This window comes from Sceloporus occidentalis, unplaced genomic scaffold (genome assembly GCF_023333645.1).
Source record: "Sceloporus occidentalis isolate IW3139 unplaced genomic scaffold, rSceOcc1.0.p SCAF_2, whole genome shotgun sequence".
Taxonomy (NCBI): Eukaryota; Metazoa; Chordata; class Lepidosauria; order Squamata; family Phrynosomatidae; genus Sceloporus; species Sceloporus occidentalis.
The window spans coordinates 264523432-264547251 of record NW_028316982.1 but is presented as its reverse complement, the minus strand read 5'-3'; the positions used below and the strand labels follow the sequence as shown (position 1 = coordinate 264547251).

The 23820-nt window shown below is 42.9% G+C and overlaps 2 protein-coding genes across 6 annotated transcripts in view; one reads left to right on the top strand and one right to left on the bottom strand.

Moving 5' to 3' along the window:
- DDIAS (DNA damage induced apoptosis suppressor) overlaps positions 1-7495 on the top strand; it is a 35479-nt gene extending 27984 nt beyond the window's left edge. Inside the window, exon 7 of the mRNA XM_089512933.1 lies at positions 7322-7495. Within this exon, the coding sequence (XP_089369059.1) occupies positions 7322-7361 (40 nt within the window). The 3' untranslated portion in view covers positions 7362-7495. The remainder of the gene's footprint in view (positions 1-7321) is intronic.
- RAB30 (RAB30, member RAS oncogene family) overlaps positions 1579-23820 on the bottom strand; it is a 73681-nt gene continuing 51439 nt past the window's right edge. For all 5 annotated transcript variants that reach the window (XM_089512936.1, XM_089512935.1, XM_089512934.1 and 2 more), the window contains 3 exons: positions 18142-18225; positions 8268-8451; positions 1579-4076 (listed from right to left, as the gene is read on the bottom strand). In XM_089512936.1, coding sequence (XP_089369062.1) covers positions 3826-4076; positions 8268-8451; positions 18142-18225 — 519 coding nt within the window. In that variant the 3' untranslated portion in view covers positions 1579-3825. The remainder of the gene's footprint in view (positions 4077-8267; positions 8452-18141; positions 18226-23820) is intronic.

Genomic DNA, 23820 nt, shown 5'->3' with positions numbered 1-23820 from the left:
AAGTCACACACTCTCAGCCTCACAAGATGGCAAAGGCAAACTCCTTCTGAAGAAACTTGCCAAGAAAACCCTGATAGGTTCGCCTTAGGGTCACCATAAATCAAAAATGACTTTGAGGTACACAACAATAGGTGCAGAGTTGTGGCTTTGTACTGCTGTCCTCTGCTGTACTGCGGATGTTGAGGTGATGACACTGTGAAAAAAGGAGTGCATTATATACTAAATTACAACCGATAAAGGTTGGCATCCTAAATGTTTCAGCATAGAACAACAGTTCCACATTCCATGCCTGGTGGAGAGCTGGGGAGGAGAGAATCAGAGAAGTATGCGTCTGTCCTCAAAGTAATTACTATACAGTATATATTCATGTATAAGTCTAGAAATTTTAGTCAAAAAATTGACCCAAGAAATCTGAGTCGACGTATCCATGGGTTAATGGAAGACCTGTTTTTTAACTCTTATTGAAAAAGGAACCATCTCTTGGTGAAAGGCAAGAGTGCAATCTGTCCAGGAAGCACCAACGTCTGTCAATTCTCTCATCCATACAGCCTTTAGCATGAGCAGTTAAACCTGATGAAATTTTGCAAGTTCTTTGGCATTGCTTTCCTTTGCTTCACCCTTTAGATCCTTGGTTACACACGCCTACTTTCCCTCGACTTATCTACGGGTCATACCAAAATCCATAATTTTGGTCCCAAAACTTGCCCTCGACTTATACGTCAACTTATAGTTGAGTATATATGGTATGTTATCAACCGGAAGTCTCTGCAGATGATGTATCACTTTATATCTGGATCCAGGGACATAGCCAACTGCTTCTCCAATCCTGTCACCGCTCTCCACCAGGCACAGAATAGTTTTGGGAGCTTATCGCTTGGAGTTTTAAATCAGCTCTGACTTCTAAAAAGTGCTGGCGGACCACAGCTTGGACCTGGGCTGATGGCAGCCAGCCATTCAGGAACAATTTAGCGTACAATAATCTCTGCCTCCATCCTGTGTCCCGGCTGCAGCCCATTGTTTTAGCTCACTTTTAAATTTGTTAGCCTCTTTAGTCACTATGTCAGGAGGAAGGCGAGATATAAACAGAATCATCATCATCGGAGAGCTTGTCATCCAGACTGGATCATCCACGAATGGCCCTGCCCCATTCTGGACAATGGTGGCACACACACACAATTGCATCATCAGTCACACACACATTGCCTCACCATTTTACTATAAAGGGATTTGAGTATTTGGCATCCATGGGGGGGGGGGGTTGGTCTAGAACCAGAACAAAGGGCCAATTGCACGTATATGTAAGGTGGGCTTGCATATGTGCATGACACTAGCAGGATCCTAGCTATAATTCTGGAAAACTTGTTCTTATGTTCTGTCTCTGATATAGGAAAGTGTTTTATATCAGGTGAGGGCTAGGGATCCATATAGCCCAGCATTGTCTACTCTGGTTGGTAGTGACTGGCCAGGATCTCAGGGAGAAGCTGTATCCTTCTACATGTAAACTCTCTTTTACAGTGAGATTTCTGAAATCAAGAAAACCTTGCACAGAAAAAATAAATAAATGACACTTTTTGAAAATGTCAGCTTTATTCTCAAAAAGGCTAAATCTGTAGCAGCTTTTTTTAATGCAAAAGGGACCACCTATGAGTGATCAACACCAAGCCCCAGAAACTTCCCCAGTGGAAGTGCCCTCGAATTAAAGGGTCAACATAAAAGCTTAAGACACACAAATGTGTCCTTACAGAGGTTCTTCCCAGCTTTCATTGGGGAATGACTGAAGTGTCCTCTGGAATAGCATTTATTCCTTTCCCAGCATACTGTGCCCACTCGCATCTGCAAATATCGAACTAATTAATACTAAATACAGAATAACCAGCAAATTAATACTAAAATTACAATCCATTTGGGGTCCATACCGACCCAGACAGTTCACCTTCCCTTTCATGGTAACCAAGTCAACACAGATATCGGAGACAGTTGGCTGTGTCTGCTGCTTCAGTTCATTTTTCAAAAACTCTGTAACATCAGATGTGTAAAATCCAACTCATTCTTTGAGCATGGCACTAGAGGTGTCATTGCGATGGACACGAGGACAGGACACACTCCATAATGCTTCCATGGCTGAGGTTTTGGATCAATGGAGTTGCCCAAGCCAACAATTATACATACACCCACTCGTGCACACGCGCACGCACACACACGTGCCCAAGAGAGCATGGCATACAAATTAGATGAGCTACAATTGCAAGAGCCTGCAAGCAACTAGGTTATAAGGAAGGCCTTTGGATATGGTGGTTTGAAGTCACTACTCAGAGCCACAGCTTTGCAAAGATGATCACAGCCTGGCTAAAGATCCGCAATAAATTTGGAACATGCGCTGCTTTTTGTTTGTAATTCCTAAGCTTATAAAAACTCTATGACATTGTGCATGTGTTTCACAATGAGAACTCTCCCCACTCTTCCCAAATGGCTGCCAGTCAAATGCCATGTGCTGTTTCAGTTAAAAGCGCAACACATATTCATCCTCTACTGACCAGTCAACAATGACACTGTTACAGGCCTTCAAAGGCTTTCCAAGACAAGGTTTTTTTTTTGGCAAAAATATGAAGATAAGGCCCTGCAAGTGGGCCTAGAGCAGTACATATCACACACCATCTGGTACTGACAGTGGCTATGTGTGTATGTTGTCACTCTCCAGATCTTATAGGACTCAGTGTTATACTATCCCTTTAAACAGACAACAATGTATGCTGTCCAAAATTTCCCAGCTCCCACCACTCCAAAGAAGGGGCTATTTCTCTTAAATCCTGAAATAAGGACATGAAGAACACTTATTGGATCATTTATGCAAGAGTGAACAAGGAAGGAAAGCCCCACTGTGTGGGGAAAGAGTACAAAAATGCTGTTATTTTAATTACAAATTTTGGAACACTTGCTTGACCAGGTCAAGTTCACAGAGGATTCATACTGCTCCTCTTCAATAAGCTAAAATCACGTCTTTCTAGGAGCCAACATTTAAATCCCCATAAAATGCCACCAGCCTATAAGAACTACTCTAAGAGTTGCTTGTACCAACAAGAAAAGTTTGTTTGCTTACAACCAGCACTTATTTGAGAACATTTTCTAACTTCTGTACAGAACAGAATTAGCAATAATGGACTGCCTCTAAAATTTAGCCTGGGGAATTGTTCATTCAGCTGCGATACACATAGAACATTGGTTTTGAAGTATTGGCATTGCTATTTTTAACTTCCATGTCAGTGAAAGTGCCTGAACGTGGGAGACATTAACACTTACATTTTTTAAAAAAAATGGAGTACACACATACATACCCACACACGCACACATACTTTGTTGAGTTGTGCCCTAAGAATCAATGCTTTGGGGCCATAATCTATATACAGGTATTTGCTTAGCTGGCAGCCCAGGGCAACCGCCAAATGGCTGATGTGCATTTCCATTTCCTTATTTAAAGAACCGAAACATCTTGTGCAAGAGGGCTCTTGCATTATTCACCATTTCCAGGAGAAGCTTCCCAAGCTGTGAAGAAACCATCTGATGTCTGCTTGCCGTTGGATACCTAGCCCGCCTTCTTGAATTCTAGCTTTCTCCATGTCACATGGATTTTTTAAAAAGAAAAAGAAAATAAACCAGGTTATATTCTACGCTGACCCCACAAGCGAAGTGGCCAGCTGGCCATGCTTCAAGACTGGGAAGATGACAACATCCACCAGCCAGACTGGGTCAAGGCGGCAGGAACAACCTCTGTTATGACAGGCCTTGGCAAGGAGAAACAGTCATAACCCTCAGAGGCTGAATCAGTTATCAGTTGAAATTACAGCAAGTCAAATAACTGATGCTTTTCCCTTCACCAGGTAATGGTGATTCCACATTGTTCACAAGTGTGTTCTGCCTTGCTTCGCTGATCAGCCGGCAAGCTAAGTCCAGAAAGAGTTTTTCCACATTGTCAGATTCTTTCGCCGAGGTCTCCAGATAGTACATGTCTTGGGCTTCGGAAAACTCTTCTGCTCTTTGCTGGGAGACTTCTCGTTTATCTGCTAAATCAATCTTATTTCCTGTGTAAACAAAGCCAGGGGTGGGAAGATTAGTTTTTAACTTCAGAAAGTAAAAGCCCACAACCCAACAGTGATTCTGCATGCTATAGACTCCTCACAAAAGTCAAACACTAGACAAGTAGAGTAACATTTGAGATACTGTACTCAATAAATGAAAAATAAAAGATTCTCTAGGTGAATTCATGTGCCCCAGAAAGAGAAAGGCAATCTTTTTAAACTATAAAATTCAACAGAAAAACTGATGATTTATGGTGGGCCTGAGACCACATGCAGCCCTAAAAGACTCTTTCTATAGACCCCTACAGACTTCTCTGAGTAACCTATTTGTGGTCCCCCCAAAGAGTGAACTGACTCATGTGGAAGCCACCCAGAGCAGGAATTCACCTTTTAAATAGGTAGCAGAGTTCCTCTGTACTATTTTTTTTTAAAAAAACTGCCTTTTTAAAACCAGAAGTGGGTAGAAGTCCTCTTTGGATTTTTTTTTTCTTTTGGGGAGATTTTTGTAGTCCATGCTGCTCTCAAAGAGTCTCAGGAGCAAAGAAAACTGGTCCTGGGACCTGCTGTAATTGGCCACCTGATTTATGTTGTTAGTATTAAAAATCGCCGCAGATACAATTTATAAACATAGCCAATAAATTAATCAGTACATTTAACAACTAACTACTAGGACGTACCAGGTCATCCTACAGAGCATAACCAAAGGCAAATGGGATTTGCATTCTCTGAAGATGCCAGCCACAGATTCTAGTGAAACGTCAGGAAGAAACTCTTCTAGAACATGGCCACATAGCCCAAAAAACCCCACAAAAACATAACCCTTTCCTTGTTTGTAACGTCTGTATGAAACTACCAGAGGAGGGAATACCTTGCCTCTGAAATGATGGGTTGCAAGTGCCAGCATTCCTAGCCAGCACAGCTAATGATGAGGAATGCTGGGAGTCACCACATGATTCTCAACCCAAGCTAAGAGGAAGGAGGTGGAAGGAGAGAGATTCCAATGCCAAACTTATCTGGTTAACCCTCACACACAAAGAGACACACAGGCACACACACACCAGTACTGAGTTGCTGGATTATGAAAGCAAACATATTGAAGCTCAAACATTAATGGTTTTCATTATTGTGGCTTTGATCGAAACCAGCTGCCAAAAGAGTCACATCTCCAGCAGAGAGAAGGAAGGTTCTGTTTTTAAAAAGAGTTTTTCAAATATTTTTCCTCCCTCACCCACAACTGAGATAAATATGGGTCACAAATGGAAATACTATCCAAAAATTATTTTAAAGATAAGTACACAATCAGAGCTCATAAGAGATTGTCTTATCATCCCAAAAATACATCACTGTAATTTTGGCTGTTACTTCTTTCTCAACCCCTCTGAAACTTGTGGCATATTTCAATCAACCAAGACACCATGGTCCCAAATCAGTATTGTGTGGTTTCCTCAGACTGATTTCTGAGCTACTTTGATTCATATACTGTAGTTATCATCTTAAGTGTATTATATAGTTATTCTCTGCTGCTTTGTTGAAGTTTCACAGAGCTGGATCAGCATCTGTAAAAGGCACATTTTTGGATTATAACTCCTAAAATTGGTTTGGGGGTTCCAGGAGCTGTAATCCAAAAACTAACTTTTCCAAGTTGGAATCCCACACCAGCAGGTTATCTCTCTGTGAAACAGACAAACATCCCATTTGCCTTTGGTTAGTGGCTCTTTCATATGTTCTTAGGATCACTAATCAGATTCAATCTACTTAACAGTAGCACTCTGTGCATGCACAATATAAAATGAGTGCTACAGAAGCCTAGCAAACTATGACAAAAAGAAAACAAAGGACCTGGGACCACAGCACTTCTAGGGAAGCCATGGTCTTCCAAATGTTGCTCCAATTCCCACCTAGTCAGCTTGGCTAACAGCAAATGATTGCAGTACATCAATACCTAGAGGGTTGAAGGTACTGTGATATAGCAGGTGGCAGAGACAGCAGAGAAGAGTACCAAGGCCATGGCACAAGGAAAGAAGTGGTAAAGACAAGGATCTTGTTGGACCACCTACTGATGAAAGGGATATAAAAAGCTTCACCCACAGTCCCTTTCTGTCTTTCTGTTTACAGCAGTGATTCCCAAAGTGGGTGATACAATCCCTCTGGAGACGGTGGAAACATCCAGGGGGGCAGTGAGGGAAAAGGGGGCTGCAGGGGGGGGGCTTCAGTTGAAGTATTGGTGCATAAGAAAGAAAAGGGGACCTGACGGCCTTTAGAACCCTAGTCGGGAGGAGAGTTGAATGAAACTTCTTTTCAGGGTCGCTCAAAACCACCATACCCCTTTGCTTCATGTGATAATGTCTCCCATCCTTCACTGGCTGGTACAAGCCAGTGGTGGTGGAGGTAGAGGCTGGGAAATTTATGAGCCTTGGGTTCAGGGCATCACTTCTGTAGCCTGGGTCAGTGCCATTTGGGGACAGACTGACTGGAGCAAGGAGTTTGAACATATGGTGGCGGGGAACAAGGATGGTTATGACCTTGTTGCTGGCAAAAAGTACTTGGCTTAAGCTTTGGGAGCTTTGCTGGGACTTTGCTGGTATGTTGGAGCTGTGCTGCTACACCTACTTTCTTTCACTGGATAGGCTGAGAAGAGGTAGCAGAAGAAATTGGGGGGAGGGGGTAAACTTGAAGCTTTGTGTGGAAGACATGATTCTAGGGAAGGAGGGAGAGAAGAATACGGGGTCAATTCTTGGAAAGAATCCTTTGTCTTGAAGTAGCTCCTACAGTTAAAATCTCTCCTTTTCCTTATCCACGCCAGTCTCCACTCCAGAGTATGGGGCTTCTGTAAACCCCCTACCCACACATACCAGTTATGCCCCTTTCCACCACAACAGAGAACTGAGAGTCCTTCATCACTGAGGAAAAACTTCCCACTTTGCACCTGGTCATCTTGGGAAAAGTAACTGAGCAGCTGGTTGAGCAGCAACCAAGAGGCCTCTTGCCCACTTTGGCCTTTGCCACAAGACCAGCATGGGTGAAAGGTTTCTCAGTCACTGCACAGCCAGCTGCTCAGTTGCTTCTCCCAGGGTGACTGGGTGCAAAGGGAGCATGGATTGAGCATCTAATCGAGCAACAACCAAGAACAAGTGAGAAGCCTGTCAGTTGCTGCTCAACCAGCTGCTCAGTTGCTGCTCCTAAAGTGACTGGGTGTCAGAGTCTATCTGCATTCCTTTGGTGAAAGCTGCTCTCTCTGACTCCCTCAGACTTTGTTGCCAGGCTCCTTGCTTCCTGGACCTCGGATAGACTTAGACCTCTTGACTTTGGCCCGGACTCATTGACCTATTCTCTGGCACTCTTGACCCTGGACTGGACTTGTGGAACTGCCCTCTGGAACCTGGACTGGCTTTTGGTTTTGCTCTGTCGGACACTGGACTGGTATTGTGCTTTCGGAACTGTTTCTTTGCTGTTATAAAGCCTTGCTTTTGTTTACCTTTGCCTGACACATTCTTATCAGCTGTCCGCTGGCAGCTTTCCTGGACACTGGGTGCAAAGGGGGCAGGGATCAAGATTGGTTGTTTTGAATTGGAAGTAGAACAGCCGATCTAATATGAAGGAAATTGGTGTGTGTGTGGGGGGGGGGGGGTGCTATGGTTGTCACCCAAAAGAAAGATGGTACTATCTTGAAAAGTTTGGGGACCGCTGGTTTAGAGGCTCCCCAAATGCTTACCATGATATCCTTCTCTCATCTTCCACATCCCTTAATCTTTTCCATGGCCTGTATCTGAGGTGTCTAAGAAGAGAACATGGGTGGGTGGCACCCTGAAATGTGCCATTTTCTTCCCCGTTCTGCTTTTTCATCTACATTATGTGTATAAGGGGCACAAGGATATAATGCAGAGTTTCTGTCTCTCTTATACAGATTTCCAAAAACCATTTTCCATCCCTCATGGGTGAATGGGCAAGACAATTTAACTACATAATTAAGATGTGTTAGAGCTGCCAGGGGTTGGGTGGAACTTGCCCCAGGAGTCACATTTGGGTTTTGGGCTTCCTTCCTTGCCAAAAGGGCAACGGCTGCAGATGCCTGCTGCAGCATGAGCCAACAATGCTGTTCAAGGAAACAATGCCGCACATTGCTCTCACTCCCCTCTAGAAAGGCTTCCTTCTGATCTGCCATAAGGCTACCCCCTCTGCTAAGGTGTCTCTTACCTACGAGGACAGTTATAACCTTATTGCTGGCATATTGCTCTATCTCCCGCAGCCATTCTGGGAGGCATCGGAAGGACTCTTCACAGGTGATGTCATAGGTCAGTATTAATGCATTGGCACTGCGATAGTAACTCTGCGTAATGGACCGAAATCTCTCTTGTCCTGCTGTGTCCCAGATCTGCAGCTTTTTTTTTCAGAAGAGGGAAAGAAGGAGGGGGAAAAGGAAAGAAAATGACTGCATTAGCACAAAATCCCTGTAACCAATCATAACACATCTTTGGCCTCCCTCCTATACCCCCAAAATAAATCTTAAGAATGGCTCAATTGGAAGAGTCTTGTTGGCTCAGAATCCACACCCATCTAGGGCCTGGAAAAGTTACTTTTTTGGATGACAGTTTGCAGAATTCCCCCCACTGATATGGCTAAATGGCTTATTTTTGTCTCTCTATCAAATTTATATACTGTCTTTCTCCTGTGGCTTAATAACAACAATCAAAACAAAATACTGTACAGTCAACAATCTGTATCCACAAATTCTGCATCCACGGATTCAACCATCCACAGCTTGAATATTATACACACACACACACACACACACACACACCAAAAAGCAAACCTTGATTTTGCCATTTTGTATAAGGGACACTATTTTACTATGCCATTATCTATAATGGGACTTGAGCATCTCTGGATTAGGGTACCCACAGGGGGTCCTGGTACCAAACCACAGTGGATACCAAGGGCCCACTATACAACTAAAACTTTTACAAACTTTTTTAAAAAATGAAACAAGTATTTTTATTAACATTATGTTAAGACAGTTTAAAAACACAGTAAAAAAGAAAAAAAAAGGATAAAAGCATAACACAACCCACTAAAAGATCATTTTGCCACAATAAGTTAAGAAGTCCTTCTGAAATAAAAAGGTCTTTGCCTCCTGGGGGAAAGAGAGCAGAAAGAATGCAGTTGGAAAAGAGAAGAAAGAAATAGCTACTTCTTAGTCAGGCTGCATCTACACTGCAGAATTAATGCACTTTGACAACACTTTAACTGCCATGGCTCAATGTGGTGGAATCCTGGTATGTGGACTTTTGTGAGATATTTAGCCTTCTCTGTCAGAGACCTCTTGTGCAACAACAAACTACAAATCCCAAGATTCCATAGCACTGAACCCTAGTGGTTATAGCATTGTCAAACTGCATTATTACTGCAGTGCAGATGCAATCCTCACCAAACACACCTGTAATAAGGATTTGGACCACAATAATTAGAAAGAGTGCCTCCCCCTATATATATATATATACTGTATTTTATCAACTCTCTCTCTCTCTCTCTATCTATATATATATATCTGCCAAAGGACTGAGGTTTTGTGCAGGTCCCTTCTCTGTGTCCCACCAGTGAGAGCAATACACACTGTAAGGACATGGCAATGGGGCTTCCTCTGCTGTAGCACCCCACTTGTGGAATAGCTGTTGTTGGTGTGTGCTTTCAAGTCATTTCTGACTTATGGCTAAACTAAGGCAAACCTATCACAGGGTTTTCTTGGCAAATTTCTTCAGAAGGGGTTTGCCATTGCCACCCCTTGAGGCTGAGAGTATGTGACTTGCCCAAGAACACTCAGTGGGCTTACATGGCTGAGCCGGGATTCAAACTCTGGTTTCCAGAGCCCTAGTCCAACACTCAAACTACTACACCAAACTGGCTCCTGGAATCTGTAAAATACCTTCCCTCTGTTGTTGGACTATGACTGTGGAGATCAGGGTTCGATTCCCTGCTCAGTCATGAAACCCATCTTGGGCAAGTCACACTCTCTCAGCCTCGGGGAAGGCAATGGCAAACCAACCCAGTTAAGGCATGGCTTTTTCTTAAAGCCCTCAGGGACCTAGTACGTTTATCCAGTTTGTACATGCAGACAGTTTTAACTTGCTTGAAATTTTGATATAGCTTAATAAGTTTTACATAGCAATTTATTTAATTGGCTTAAAGTTTAGATTGTTTTAAATTGTTCGAACTGAGTTTACTGTTTCCTGCCAGGAGCTAAAGATATTTTAAAATAAGGAAACAAAGTGAACTTTTCCAAGATTGGTCCAACATCAAATATGTAATGATAGATAAATGCTCCCAGGGAGCCAACAGACAGGCGGCGTATGGAGAGGGAGAGCCTTCTTATGTTGTTTGTTTCCAGTTTCTTATATTTGGGGTATATGTCTTTAGTATCTGGAGGTTCTATTCCACCATTATATTAACAGACCCTCCTCCCTCAATAATGTCTGATCTAAAGGTGTCTTTCCCACAACGCTTAAAAAGAAATCCACCCAAAGATTTATTCAGTTACATTTCATCCCACCACCTGGTCAGTTTGATCGCACCCGTAATGCAGAAATAATCTAGTTTGACACCACTTTAACTGTCGTGGATCAATGCTATGGAATGCTGAGAACTGCAATTTGTTGCAGCAACTGAACTCTCTGATACAGAAGGCTAAGTGTCTCACAAAACTAGAAATCACAGAATCCCATAGCACTGAGCCAGGGCAGTTAAAATGGTGTCAAACTGGACTATTTCTGCAGTGCAGATGCACCACTAGTTTTGTAAAACAGCCAAACAAAAAATACACTTTAACAAGACAAGAAATTAAAATGTGGGGCGAAGGAGGAGACATCCCACTTCTCTCCATAGTTGATAATGTTATTAAGCTTCTTATGAAACCTGTCTGCCAGTCTCCTTTATAGTTCCCTGGCCCACCAAGCTTTAGAGATTTGCATTCAGGGCACAAAGCCGAGATGACACATTCGGTGACTCTCCTATGAGAAAGCAGACGTGTCTGGAAATGCGCAAGTGAAATTTATACTTCTTCCATCAATGATGGGGAATGGCAGCAGTTCTGGTGCAGAATCCTAATGCCAGCATTAGGACGACTGAAGCCCTACATAAGGGGCAGGGAAAAGAGGAATATAAGGGCCCATACAGACAGGCTGCTTCGGGTCACTTCGGAGTTATGCTGTTTAAATGATGCATGTGTCCTAAGAGTCCAGAAGCTGCGCCAAAGCTGCAATCTATTCCTTAGGACTGGAGTGTGGCTTTGGCACAGCTTCTGGACTCTTAGGACACATGCATCATTTAAATAGCTCCAAAGTGACCCAAAGCAGGTTTATTTTGGCCTGTCTGTACAGGGCCTAAGTCTCCCCAAATCCAGATAACTAGTTGAGATACTTGTACTGGATTTCTTTTTTACATTGGCCTGTTTGTAGAGCTGCCAAGGTGAACCAGTCCAAAAGTCATGTAATTTTAAGAGCTGGAAAGGATCACAAAGCTCATCTAATCCAGCCCCGCTACCATGCAGGAATACACAGCTGAAGCACTCCTGAGGTGGAATCTCTTTTCCTGTAGCTTGCATCCATTGCTCCAGAGACTAGGACCTCAAGCAATGGATGCATGCTACAGGAAAAGAGATTCCACCTCAACATTAGGAAGAACTTCCTGACAGTAAGGTCTGTTCGACAGTGGAACACACTCCTTCAGAGTGTAGTGGAGTCTCCTTCCTTGGAGGTCTTTAAGCAGAGGCTGGATGGCCATCTGTCAGGGATGCTTTGATTGAGATTTCCTGCATGGCAGAATGGGGTTGGACTGGATGGCCCTTGTGGTCTCTTCCAACTCTACAATTCTATGATTCTATGAAAGAAGCCCATCCAACCTCTGTTTAAAGGCCTCCAGAACAGCAGAGTCCACCAGAGTTAGTTTAGTTTAATGTTGTAACTCAAGTTATAACAAAACAGTATAAATACATAGTTATTAAAATTACAACTTCAAAAAATGATTACAGTTTTAAAAGTAGGGGGAAAATGCAAAGTGGCGGCTACAACACATAATTTTTTAACACATATAACATTTAAAATGCCTACTACAATTTGGTCAAAGATGTATCAGGTACAGACCTCTTACCAGTATTATCAATACAGTCATCCCTCCATATCAACGGATTTTTTATCCACAGATTCAAGCATCCATGGATTGAAAGCATTTTTAAAAGATATAAATTCCAAAAAGCAAGGCTTGATTTTGCCATTTTATATAAGGGGTGCCATTTTACTATGCCATTGTATTTAATGGGACTTGAGCATCTGTGGATCTTGGTATACATGGGGGGTTCTGGAACCAAACCCCAAGGATACCAAGGGCCCACTGTAATAAAAGATTTGAAAAAGGAAAATAGCCACTTGGCAAGTAATGTATGGCAGTGCAACTATCAATAAACAGAATCATAGAATCCTAGAGTTAGAAGAGACCCCAAGGGCCATCCAGTCCAACAACCTGCCATGCAGGAACTCACAATCAAAGCATCTTCGATAGATGGCCAATCCAGCCTCTGTTTAAAGACTTCCAAGGAAGGAGACTCCACCATACTCTGGGGAAGTATGTTCCACGGTCAAACAGCTCTTACTGTCAGGAAGTTCCTCCTAATGTTCAGATGGAATCTCTTTTCCTGTAGCTTGCATCCATAGTTCAATGTCCTATTCTCTGGAGCAGCAGAAAATAAGCTTGCTCCATCCTCAATATGACATCCCTTCAAATATTCAAACAAGGCTGTCATTCCTCTTTGGACGCTGAGAATCTTATAGTGATCTGGCTCAGAAATCTCCCTCTTATGTTACTATAAAAAGGGCAATGTAAATCATAATGTTTAATTTCTTCCACTTGACCCAACCTGCAGGGACAAAGTTGCTTTCCACTGCCCACTGAAAAAGTATGTTCCACTTTCAAACAACTCTTACAGTCAGCTTAAATCATTTTTAAAGTCAGTTTAATAATCAGTTTTAAAAGTCCGCAGATCAATCTGCCAAAGATACACAGAGTGATCCTGTGCATGCTTTTTTCATTGTGTACCTTCAAGTTACTTCCGATTTATGGCAACCCTAAAGTGAACCTTTGATGGGGTTTTCTTGGCAAGATTTGTTCAGCGGGGTTTTGCCTTTATCTTCCTCTGAGGCTGAGAGAGTGTGACTTGCCCAATGCCACCTGGTGGGTTTCCGTGGCTGAGCAGGGATTTGAACTGTGGTCTCCAGAGTCATAGTCCAATGCTCAAACTGCAACATCATGCTCACTCTGTTTACTTCCAAGTAACACAAACTTTTAAGATCTAATTCAAAAGTCCTCCATAGGCTATCCTTTGTCTCAGAAGGTAAGCAGAGACAAAACTGGATATGGGGTTCATTATCCCAATCTCCTTCTATCTCCCACCATCCAAAAAACAAAACCTCAAATAGAATTATTTCCCCAGGCACAATGGTAAGAGATCATGATCTTTTGATTCTTTGAGGCTTTTAGCTGAAAGGTTTTTGCATCCTTGCAGCTTTTATCTAAGCTTATTTGATTTATTAATCTTCTGCGTGTTGTCTGTTCTGCCACTCCTTCTACCACTGCAATTGTATGAATTGGATTTGTTTTAATCAGATGGGTTTTATCAGCTATTCTGGGTATTCTTAAATAAAAAAGATGGGGATTTTAAGATACTGAACACTCAGTTTAGTAAAATAAGTTTAAAAGTGTGCAATGGGGATTACTCCTAAGTGTGCCAAGGATTCATTGATTTATCAGATTCATTGATTGGAAGAAGCCCTTTTCTATAATCTGTTCAAGTCAATGTGCAAATCCTCTTAAGCTACATAAACAAGTGCCCACCATGGCACAGCAAATATTTAAATTCATTACAGAGTATATGCTTTGGTCTTTTTGGTCTTCCAGATGATTTGAGAGACTGCATCTCCCCATACAGACCTGCAACCCAAGAACTTCAGGGGAAGGCTTTCTCTTGGTCCTGCCACCATCACAAGTTCACTTGGTGAGGACACAAGAGAGAAAGCCTTCTTGGTGGCTGCTCCCACCTTTTCGAACTCCCTTCCACAGAAGACTAGCCTGGCCCCTTCCCTGCTTTCACCCGCAGGCAAAGAGCTTTTTCTGTAAGCAGGCTTGTTATGGGTATGCAGAGGAGCTACACATTGATGTGTGTGTGTGTGTGTGTGTGTTAAACTTTTATGTGTCCTTCAAATGGTTTGAGACTGTTTCATATGGTAATTTTAATTGTTTTAACATTTTTATTGTGAAGGTTTTTAATTGACTGTCTGGGAACCACCTTGGGTCCCAATCTGGGCAAAAGGTGGCACACAAATGAAATAAATGAACACATTTGCTTACTGAAATGAAATTTTCAAATTGAATGACCTTGTAATAAAATTTGAAATGAAAATTTCCTTCAGTCGTCAAATTTCTAGCGCTGCAGATGGTAAGGTCTGCATCCGCACTGCAGAAACAATCCACTTTGACACCATTTTAACAGCCATGCCTCAGTACTATAGAATTTAGGGAACTGTAGTTCGCGGTGGCCCCAGAGCTCTTGGACAGAGAAGGCTAAGTATTTCACTAAACTACAATTCCCAGAAATCGATGACATGGCGCTATGGTTAAAATTAAAGTTAAAGCAGTGTTGAATTGGATTATTTCCACAGTGCAGATGCAGCCTCAGACACTGAAAAAGTTTTGTGCCTGGAAATCTTCTATTTGCTATGCTCATATTGCCTCGGTAGCATTGCCTACCATTTTTCTTTGGATACCATTTTTATATGCTCAAATGGAGTTTAACGTTCCTGCAATGCTAGAAATATGGAGAGCAAAGGAAATTTTTACGGGGGGGGGGGGGGGCAAAATTCTTCTCTGGGGACAATATGCTCATTTTGTCCCCACATCCATTGCAGCTGTCCTGCTATATTTCTGTGGGTATGGGAGAACCTCACTCTTGTCGTCCTCTCCCCTCATATTTTGGCTCCAGAGCTTTTGGCATTCATCTGATATCACAGTCAGGGGGAGTGATTCACCAACTGGTCCAGTACATGATGCTAAGAGTACAGAGCAAGATCAACAGCTCTTATTTCACTCTACATGACACTGCATGAGTTTAGACATCAGTGTTTTGATTTTACACATGGGATACAGAGTCTGGCACTTTGCTCCTATGAGAGACCCAAAGATCAGCCTCAACTCCTCTGCTCTTTGGGGGGGGGGGGGGGGAGCTCCAAGAAACAGCTGCTTTTCTTACTCTGGAACTGCAAACGTCCCTAAGCCTTGGAAGAAAGCCAGGAAAAGCCTGTGGCTCATTTATTTGCACCATTTTCATCCAGAAAGAGCTCCCAGAACTGTTTACATGAGATCAATAACTGACAGTCCTTGCCTGCAGGCTTACAACTTTTTTAAAAGGGGGACACAAAAGGAAAAAGAGAGATGGTGATGGAAAAAGAGAGAGGAATCTAACTTCATTTTTTAAAGTGACCAATTTCTTGGAAGAAGGAACATGAGAGAGAAGACGTGCCCAATGGAGCTGAAAGGGCCAGATTATCAGTGGTGCAGAAGCCTAGATATCCTAAAGGCACCAGATCCCATCTGATCTTGGAAGCTAAACTGATCCTGGAAGCTAACCAGTGTCAGCCCTGGGATGGGAGACTTGGATGGGAGACCTCCAATGAATACCATGTGCCCATGCCATAGGCTACATTTCAGAGGAAGGAACTGGCAAAACCACCTCTTGAGTATTCCTTGCCAAATTCATGGGGTGGCCATGAGTCAGCGGGCAACTTGAAGGGATCTATACACAATGTACCATTGCTCCAGGCTCATCACAGACTAGGAGCCCAGAAAAGTAAGAGGAGAAAAGATGTTTACCATTTGCTTCCTCTTCTTTCCCTAGTCACTTCCTGAATTTCCCATTGTAACATGTTTTGTTTGTTATGAGAGTAACTGAATAAAAATGACATAGGATCAGGCTGTTAGTGTCACTGAACTTGAAGGGTTGAAAATGGGTTGATGCATAAAGATTTATGTGCTGCAGTCTACTGAATCTTGCATTTCATTTAATATTTGCCATAGCATTCATTACACATAGCATTACAGAATACATAGTATATATATTCATGCATTTATTAAATTTCCATGTCACCAAGGCTAGAATAGTTTACACACATGCACACAGGGACCCCTATATCAGTAACTGCTCTAAAACTCCAGGCACAGTAATCCAGGCTTGAGAGCTGGTCTCTCAGAAAAAAAGATGGAATTCCTATTTTCTCCCTCTGCTGAAGACTATTGGAATTACTGATGGCAGATCTGCCTGGATGGCTAGAGGAATTTTCCAACTCCTCCCTCCTAAGAGAAAAAAACCTAGTTATTATTTAAATGGTCTTAACATGATTTTAAATTGTTTTAATGAGTTTCAAAGTGTCTTAAGTGATAAATAGTTTAATATGCGTTTAAAACTATTGTTTTAATCTTATGGGATATAACTGGTATAGTTTTAAAATCATTCTAAATTGATTTTACTGTATGCAACCCTGAGATCCTTAGATATAGGGTGGGCTATAAATATTTTAATTAATAAATAAATACATTTTCTCAATTCCCCCCACAAGTATTGAAGAAGCACCCATGTGGTCCTCAGCTATTTGGAATGAGGCCCAACCTCTAGGAAAGAAACCATGAAGATAGCAAGTATATCCCCACCTTGTTTCTTCCAAGCATCTAGTGTTGAGAAATATACTTTCTTTTCTCTGAACCTGGGCCTTCCAATTAGCTATCGTGGAAAAATAAACCTTGAAACCATGTGTTCCCTAAACATCAATTAACCTCTCTTTTAAAGCCATTTAACTCTAGGGGCTATCCTCACATCCTGTAGTAGCAAATTCCGCAAGTTCTCAACATGGGACTTCCCATGACTCTTGAGTTTTTCATTCTGTGATTCTATGGAATTTAAACCATTCGCACATGCATTTATTTACAAAGGGTGCTTAAAAAAAATTGAGTCTTTATTTTATAGCCCTCTCTCTTGAATTCCTTATTGCAACGATACCAAGCAAATGTCTCTTTGCCCTGTTACTTACCCACTCCCTCAAGGTTAGCTAACTTCAAAGACTCTCCAGGCAAGGATAACATATTCATGGCTTCTCAGGAATACAATTTCACACAAAATTACTCAAGGTCCCTTTGCCAGAGAATGATAGATTTAGAGGGGTGTGTGTGGAGATGTTGGTACTTCAGTCTTTTTCACCTCCTATAATCAATAACAACTCCCCTTTCCAAACCTGCCAGTCTTCATGTACAGCTACAACCAGAATTAAACAATCAGTAGTTAAATCAAATTGATAGTCCAAACTACAGTCAACTCATTAAATCAGTGGACCTTAACTTCACATGGTTTTAATGAGCCTTCCGTAGTTGGGATTAACAACTGGATTGTGGCCAAATACTGGATTCCCATTCCTGGGTTAGCCTTCAATATACAAAATGAACAATTTGTCTATATGTGATGGTATGTGTTGGCATATATGTGTGTATATGTAATGTATGGCTTTTTATGATTAATGTGTACAAAATGAAAAGGGTGGGGAAGGGCAGATTTGCAAAGAAGTAACAGGTGGAAGAAATGCAGTGCTTAATTTCTGTCTTTTCTGTATCTGCAATCTCTTTCTCACTACTTGACTGTGAAAACTTGATCTTGGATTCAAAGTGAGTATGATTGCAAAGGTGAAACAGAGGGTGGTGGAAGTATGACACTTCCATACAGTCTGCCAATATTGACAAAGAAAGTATCTATATGACCCAGAATTCAAAATTCATATGAACCAGAATTGTGGAAGGTCACCTTTTCAGTGACTCAACTGCAGGAGAGTGGGAACGTATGCACTATGAAAATAGACTTGATTTTCTCATCAAAAGTGACAGGCATTTCCCTGATTCGTTAGGGACTTTAACAGAGGAATCTGTTTCACCCGTTTCTTATAAAACACAAATTATCTCAAAATGGAACCAGAAAATTCAAGGAAGGTCTTACCTTTACTTTTTCACCATTTATCTCCACTGTCTTAATCATAAAGTCAACCCCAATTGTGGCTCCTTGTCCAGGTGGGAAAAGACCCTTGAAAAATGAAAACAAAATATCATTTGTAATAGTGTTTGAGGTATAAGAGGTGAGAATTTACATTTTGCTTTTGAGTGGAAGAGTCTCGCGAATGCTGCTGTCATCTGTTAATTTCCAGCACCTGATGTATGGAGCTACAGAGTGAGAGTTGCCAGGATGGATGTGGGATGTGGTTACTGAAAGTTTGGGTCTGGAAGGTGATCAATGGACCTCTGTCCTACTTGATGGAACTTTTTGGCACTTTGTCCTGCTCCATGATCTGTTAAGGATTAAAGTTATTCCATATCCAACCTGGAAGCCCTATAAAGAGTCCAAACCACAACGTGATAAAGAATAGTGTAGATGTCCATTGACTTCAGGGCTAGGGAATCTACATTCTTCATTAGAATCCCAAGATCCACCAACCAGAGCTTGGGCAAGTCACATTCTCTCAGAGGATGGCAATGGCAAACCCCTCTCTGAAGTAACATGCCAAGAAAATCCCATAACAGCAATAGCAATAGGACTTGGAAGCCAAAGAGAGAAATGCTACGGAATTTGGAAACTTAAACGAGGCACTGCCCAAGTGTAACCGAAACAAAGAACATGGCCAGGTGTGTCCTATGCCCTGAGCTGCAATGAGGAGGAACGAGATGAGGAACTGACAGGACAATGGACTGTTTTGAACAAGAAGAACATGTTTTCTTCTTCAGAAAGAAGAAGTGGAGTAATGGGCTGCAATATTGTGAAACCGCAGCAGCCAAAAAGCCAGAGAGAAGAAAAGTATAAAGACAACGGTCCTTCCAGCTTCATTCTGTTGGCATCAACCATGGCACCGATGTCATCCCAAGCCTTTGTGAACACCTGATCACTGTTCAGTGGAAGGAAAGTGTGTGTGAGTATTGTATGAATGTATGAGTGAATGAAAGAGCTCTTGATATTTAATGTTTGTATTACTTTTGTGATTCAATAAATGTTACATGCATAATGGCTAAAACCAAATTTGGTGTCTCAAGTGTCTGTGTCAGCCCTGATTGGGTAAGTCCACAGAGACAGAAATTTCCATTACACGCTCTCAGGTTAAACGGGTTGCCCTTACCAATTTGGGCATAACAGTTCCAGGTTTATAGAATCATAGAGTTGGAAAATATACAGTCAAAGCACCCCCAACAGATGGGCATCCAGCCTGTTTAAAAACCTCCAAAGGAGGAGACTCCAACACACTGTTGAACAGCTCTTACTCTCAGGGAGTTCCTCCTAATGTTTAGGTGGGATCTCTTTTCCTGTAGGACACTACTGTACTATGTGTCCTATTCTCTGGAGCAGCAAAAAACAAGCTTGCTCCAGCCTCAATATGACATTCCTTTCAAATATTTAAATGAGTTTATCATGTCACCTCTTAACCTTCTCTTCTCTAGGATAAACATATCTAGCTCCCTAAGTCGCTCTTCATAGGGCATGGCTTCCAGACCCTTCACCATTTTGTTCTCCTACCTCTGGACACACTGCAGGCAAAGGTTCACCATATGTGAGACTGGTTAATGTGACAATGGCTAGAATCGTCCAGAGTCCTTAGGAATATATTTCCCGCTAGCGTAAGACTTGGCCGTGGCAGGAGCACTGTGCTCCACTCCCAACCCTGGCAGGCTCTATGCCAAGTGGATCATACCCAAAAATCCATCTGTGTCACGTGGATGAAAACAACGACATGGGGATGCACTGAGATTCAATAGTAAACCTACAGAAATACAGGTCCAAATCCCCATGAAGCCCACTGAATTATTTCAGACTAGCCACAATGTTTTGACCTAAACTACTTCACAGGGTTGTTGTTTTGAGGACAAAATGGGTAAGGATAAGAATAATATATGGAGCACTTAAAAGAAAGAGATATAAAATAATTAATTAATATACTGGTAGAGAATGGGGGAAATAATAATTGATTAATGAATAAGTATTAAATATTAATCATTATTATTAATGACTAATACCTACCTAGGTAATTCATTCTTTATCATCTTATATTATTATTATTATTCAATGGACTCAAATGTCAGTATGCAGCACCATCCAAACCCAAATAATGTACAGCCAAGACATAAAAATTCCCTTGATCACTAAGAACAATTTTCCAGTAGTGTCAGCAAAACCATCATCTGGAAGTGATCAGAGGATGGTTGAACAAGCCCAGATATTTCTCATTTGTTAAAACATGTCTGAATACGACTTCTTCCACAGAAGAGCTGTTTCCCTTTTTAAAGGGTACTCAGCAAGAAAAAATAATTCTATTATAAAGAAGGACAAATAATATATACAGGCTTTTCGGACAGCACTAATTCAAAATAGGGTGAACAACACTCAACAGTCCTTCATAGGGTATCTGATATAGGGGACCAGAAATTTTTTTCCTAATAGGTCAGGGACCAGTATAAGATTTAATCCATTGGCTACAGTTGTTTCTTTCCTTCCTGGGAAACAACAGCCAATGGTTCATGGTTTGTCACCAGTTCAGTGACCACCACATTGGGCAGTACAGGTCTACAATGTTGGTGTTGTATGCCTTCAAGTTGTTTCCAAACTATGGAGATCCGAAGGCAAACATATCACAGGGTTTCCTTGGCAAGATTTGTTCAGAGGGGGTTTGCCTTTGATGCTGAAAAGCATGATTTGTCTGTGGTCACCCAGTGGGTTTTCATGTCAGAGCATGATTCGAACCTTGATCTCCCAAAATTCCAGTCCAACATTTAACTCATGACACGACATTGGCCCTTAAGTCTACAATGCTCTCACTATTATCTCAGGTTGGTGAAGATGGAAAAGAGAAGCAAGAAAGAGCCACCTCTTAGACTGCATCTAGACTGCAGAATTAAAGCAGTTTGACACTGCTTTAACTGCCATAGCTCAATGCGGTGGAATTCTGGGGTTTTTAGTTTTGTAAGATATTTAGCCTTTTCCATCAGAGAGCTCTGGTACCACAGTAAACTACAAATCCCAAGATTACGTAGGATGGAGCCATGGCAGTTAAAGCGGTGTCAAACTTAATTAATTCTGCAGTGTGGCAGCAACTTCAGCTTTGGTCAACATCTTGTTATATCAAAAACGTTCATTTTGCAGAGCAACTGAAGAAATTCCCAAAGACAGAAGTAAGCTGGTAGATTTATTTTTATTTTTATTTGAGATTTCCCTGTGGAGTAGAGATCGACTTCGCTCTAGTGCCTGCGGCCATATGCCCACAGTCACAAAGAGAGGAGAATTAACTCTTCCAAAGAGCACTTCTTTCAGGGCTCTCCGAAAGGAAGTGGAGTTAACAATTTGGTGTATTAAATTGCCAAGAAACATTCAACGTGTTACATAACCTCAACAAAAACTTCCTTTCTTTCTATTCAGCCAAAGAAGCATTTTTGGGGTGCAGGAAGCCACATGGGTATTGCCTACTTATAAGATCATTAGAACTGCACTGCAACATCGGACCAAAGACCTATGTACTGAAGCTTTCTATTTCTACATGCAGCAGGCAATCAAATACCTGTGGGAAGCCCACAAATGGGAGATGAATACAGCACTATCCTCTAAAGCAACTGATATTGACAGATGCAAGAAGAAATATACAAGCAGACTTCAGTTAACAAAGCCTCTAGCAAAGAAGCTCCCTTTTACAAAGGCTTCTTATGGGAGCCCAGATCATTTTCTCATTTTCTGTCTAGCTGAAAGTTTCTTTGCAGAATCAGCAATGGGAGGATGGTGAAAGAAGGCTGGAGAAAGACAGATTTCCAGTGTTGGGTTGCATCAGCATGTCTGCAATAAATAATGCAATAAAGTACAGAAAGGGACCTTGTAGCACCTTTCAGACCAACTGAAAGAAAGGAGTTGTTAGCATAGGCTTTCGCAGACTTCAGCCTGCTTCTTCAGATGCATCTGAAGTAGGTTCAAGTCTAGGAAAGCTCATGCTACCAGCTTCTTTCTTTCAGTTAGTGTCAAACTTGCTACAAGATTTCTTTGCCTACTGATTTTCCAGACTAACACAACTTTGTCTTTCAATGCAATAAAGTCTGACTTGTGAAAGAATGACAATGTTTTCCAGGTGATCCTATTGTAGCTATGGAGTTTATCACATGGGGAAAATCCCATACAAAAACAGCCTCCCAGTTACCCTAGCATGTTGAAAAGCATAGCTCTATAAGTTTCACCACCAAAATGGAAATCATAAGAAAAGTGCAGGCTGATGAATGAAAGAAAGAAAGAAAGAAAGAAAGAAAGAAAGACTTAAGTCTACCTACTTTTCCCACACTAAACATTATTTTATACTTGTCTACACATTACATCCCCAGAGAGCCAGCATGGTGTAGTGCAGGGGTAGGCAACCTTTTTGAGCTGGGGGCCGGGTTGCTGTCCCTCAGACAACTGGGGGGCCGAAGCTGGGGGGGTGGAGCTTCCACCCCCGGGGGCGGGGCCGCATGCCAGGGGTGGAGCCTCCACCCTCTGGGGGCGGAGCTTCCACCCCCAGGGGTGGAGCTTCCACCCCCAGGGGCCAGGCCACCTCCTCTTTGCCGGCCCCTGATGGGGCCCCAGGCCCTGTTAGAGGCCGGGAAAGAGCCGGCGGGGACCGCCAGCGCTGGAGGCCTCCCCGTCTTTGCTGGCCCCAAGGGACAGCAACTGGCCTCCCAGGGGCCCGCTGCCACCGCCGGAGCCCTCCTGGAGGGCCCCAGCGATGGCAACTGGACTTCCAGGGGCCCACTGCCGCCGTCGGAGTCCTCCTGGAGGCCCCAGCGAAGGCAACGGGCCTCCCAGGGGCCCGCTGCCACTGTCGGAGCCCTCCTGGAGGACCCCAGCAAAGGCAACGGGCCTCTGGGAGGCCCGCTGACGCCGCCGGAGCCCTCCTAGAGGACCCCAGCGAAGGCAACGGTCCTCTGGGAGGCCCGCTGCCATCACAGGAGCCCTCCTGGAGGGCCCCAGCGACAGCAACTGGCCTCCCAGGGGCCCACTGCCACCATCAGAGCCCTCCTGGAGGGCCCAGCGACGGCAACTGGCCTCCCAGGGGCCCGCTGCCGCCGCCGGAGCCCTCCTGGAGGGCCTCAGCGACGGCAACGGGCCTCCCAGAGCTCCAGTGCGGCTGCTGGAGCCCCGTTTCAGGGCTCCGGAGGCCGCAGTGGGCCTCTTAATGGGTGCCGCCATTTTGAAGGACAAAATGGTGGCGATTTCGGCGGCAGGAGGGACCGGGGGCCGGCGGAAAGGCGCCTGTGGGCCGGATCCGGCCCACGGGCCGGAGGTTGCCGACCCCTGCTGTAGTGGTTTGAGCCTTGGACTATGACTCCGGAGAACAGCTCAGCCATGCAAACCCACTGGGTGACCTTGTGCAAGTCACACTTTCTCAGCATCAGGGGAAGGCAATGGCAACACACACATCTCAGCGGCGCTGAACAAAACTTGCCAAGAAAACCCTGTGATAGGGTCACCATAAATCAGAAACGACTTGAACGCACACAGTAACATCACATCCCCTCCCTTATGTGCCTTTTTCCTAAAGCAAAAAGTCTCAGACACTCTAACCTTCGTTTGTGTGGACTTGTTCACTTACAATTCTTTTTGTCATTCTTTTTTCTCCCTACTGTACAG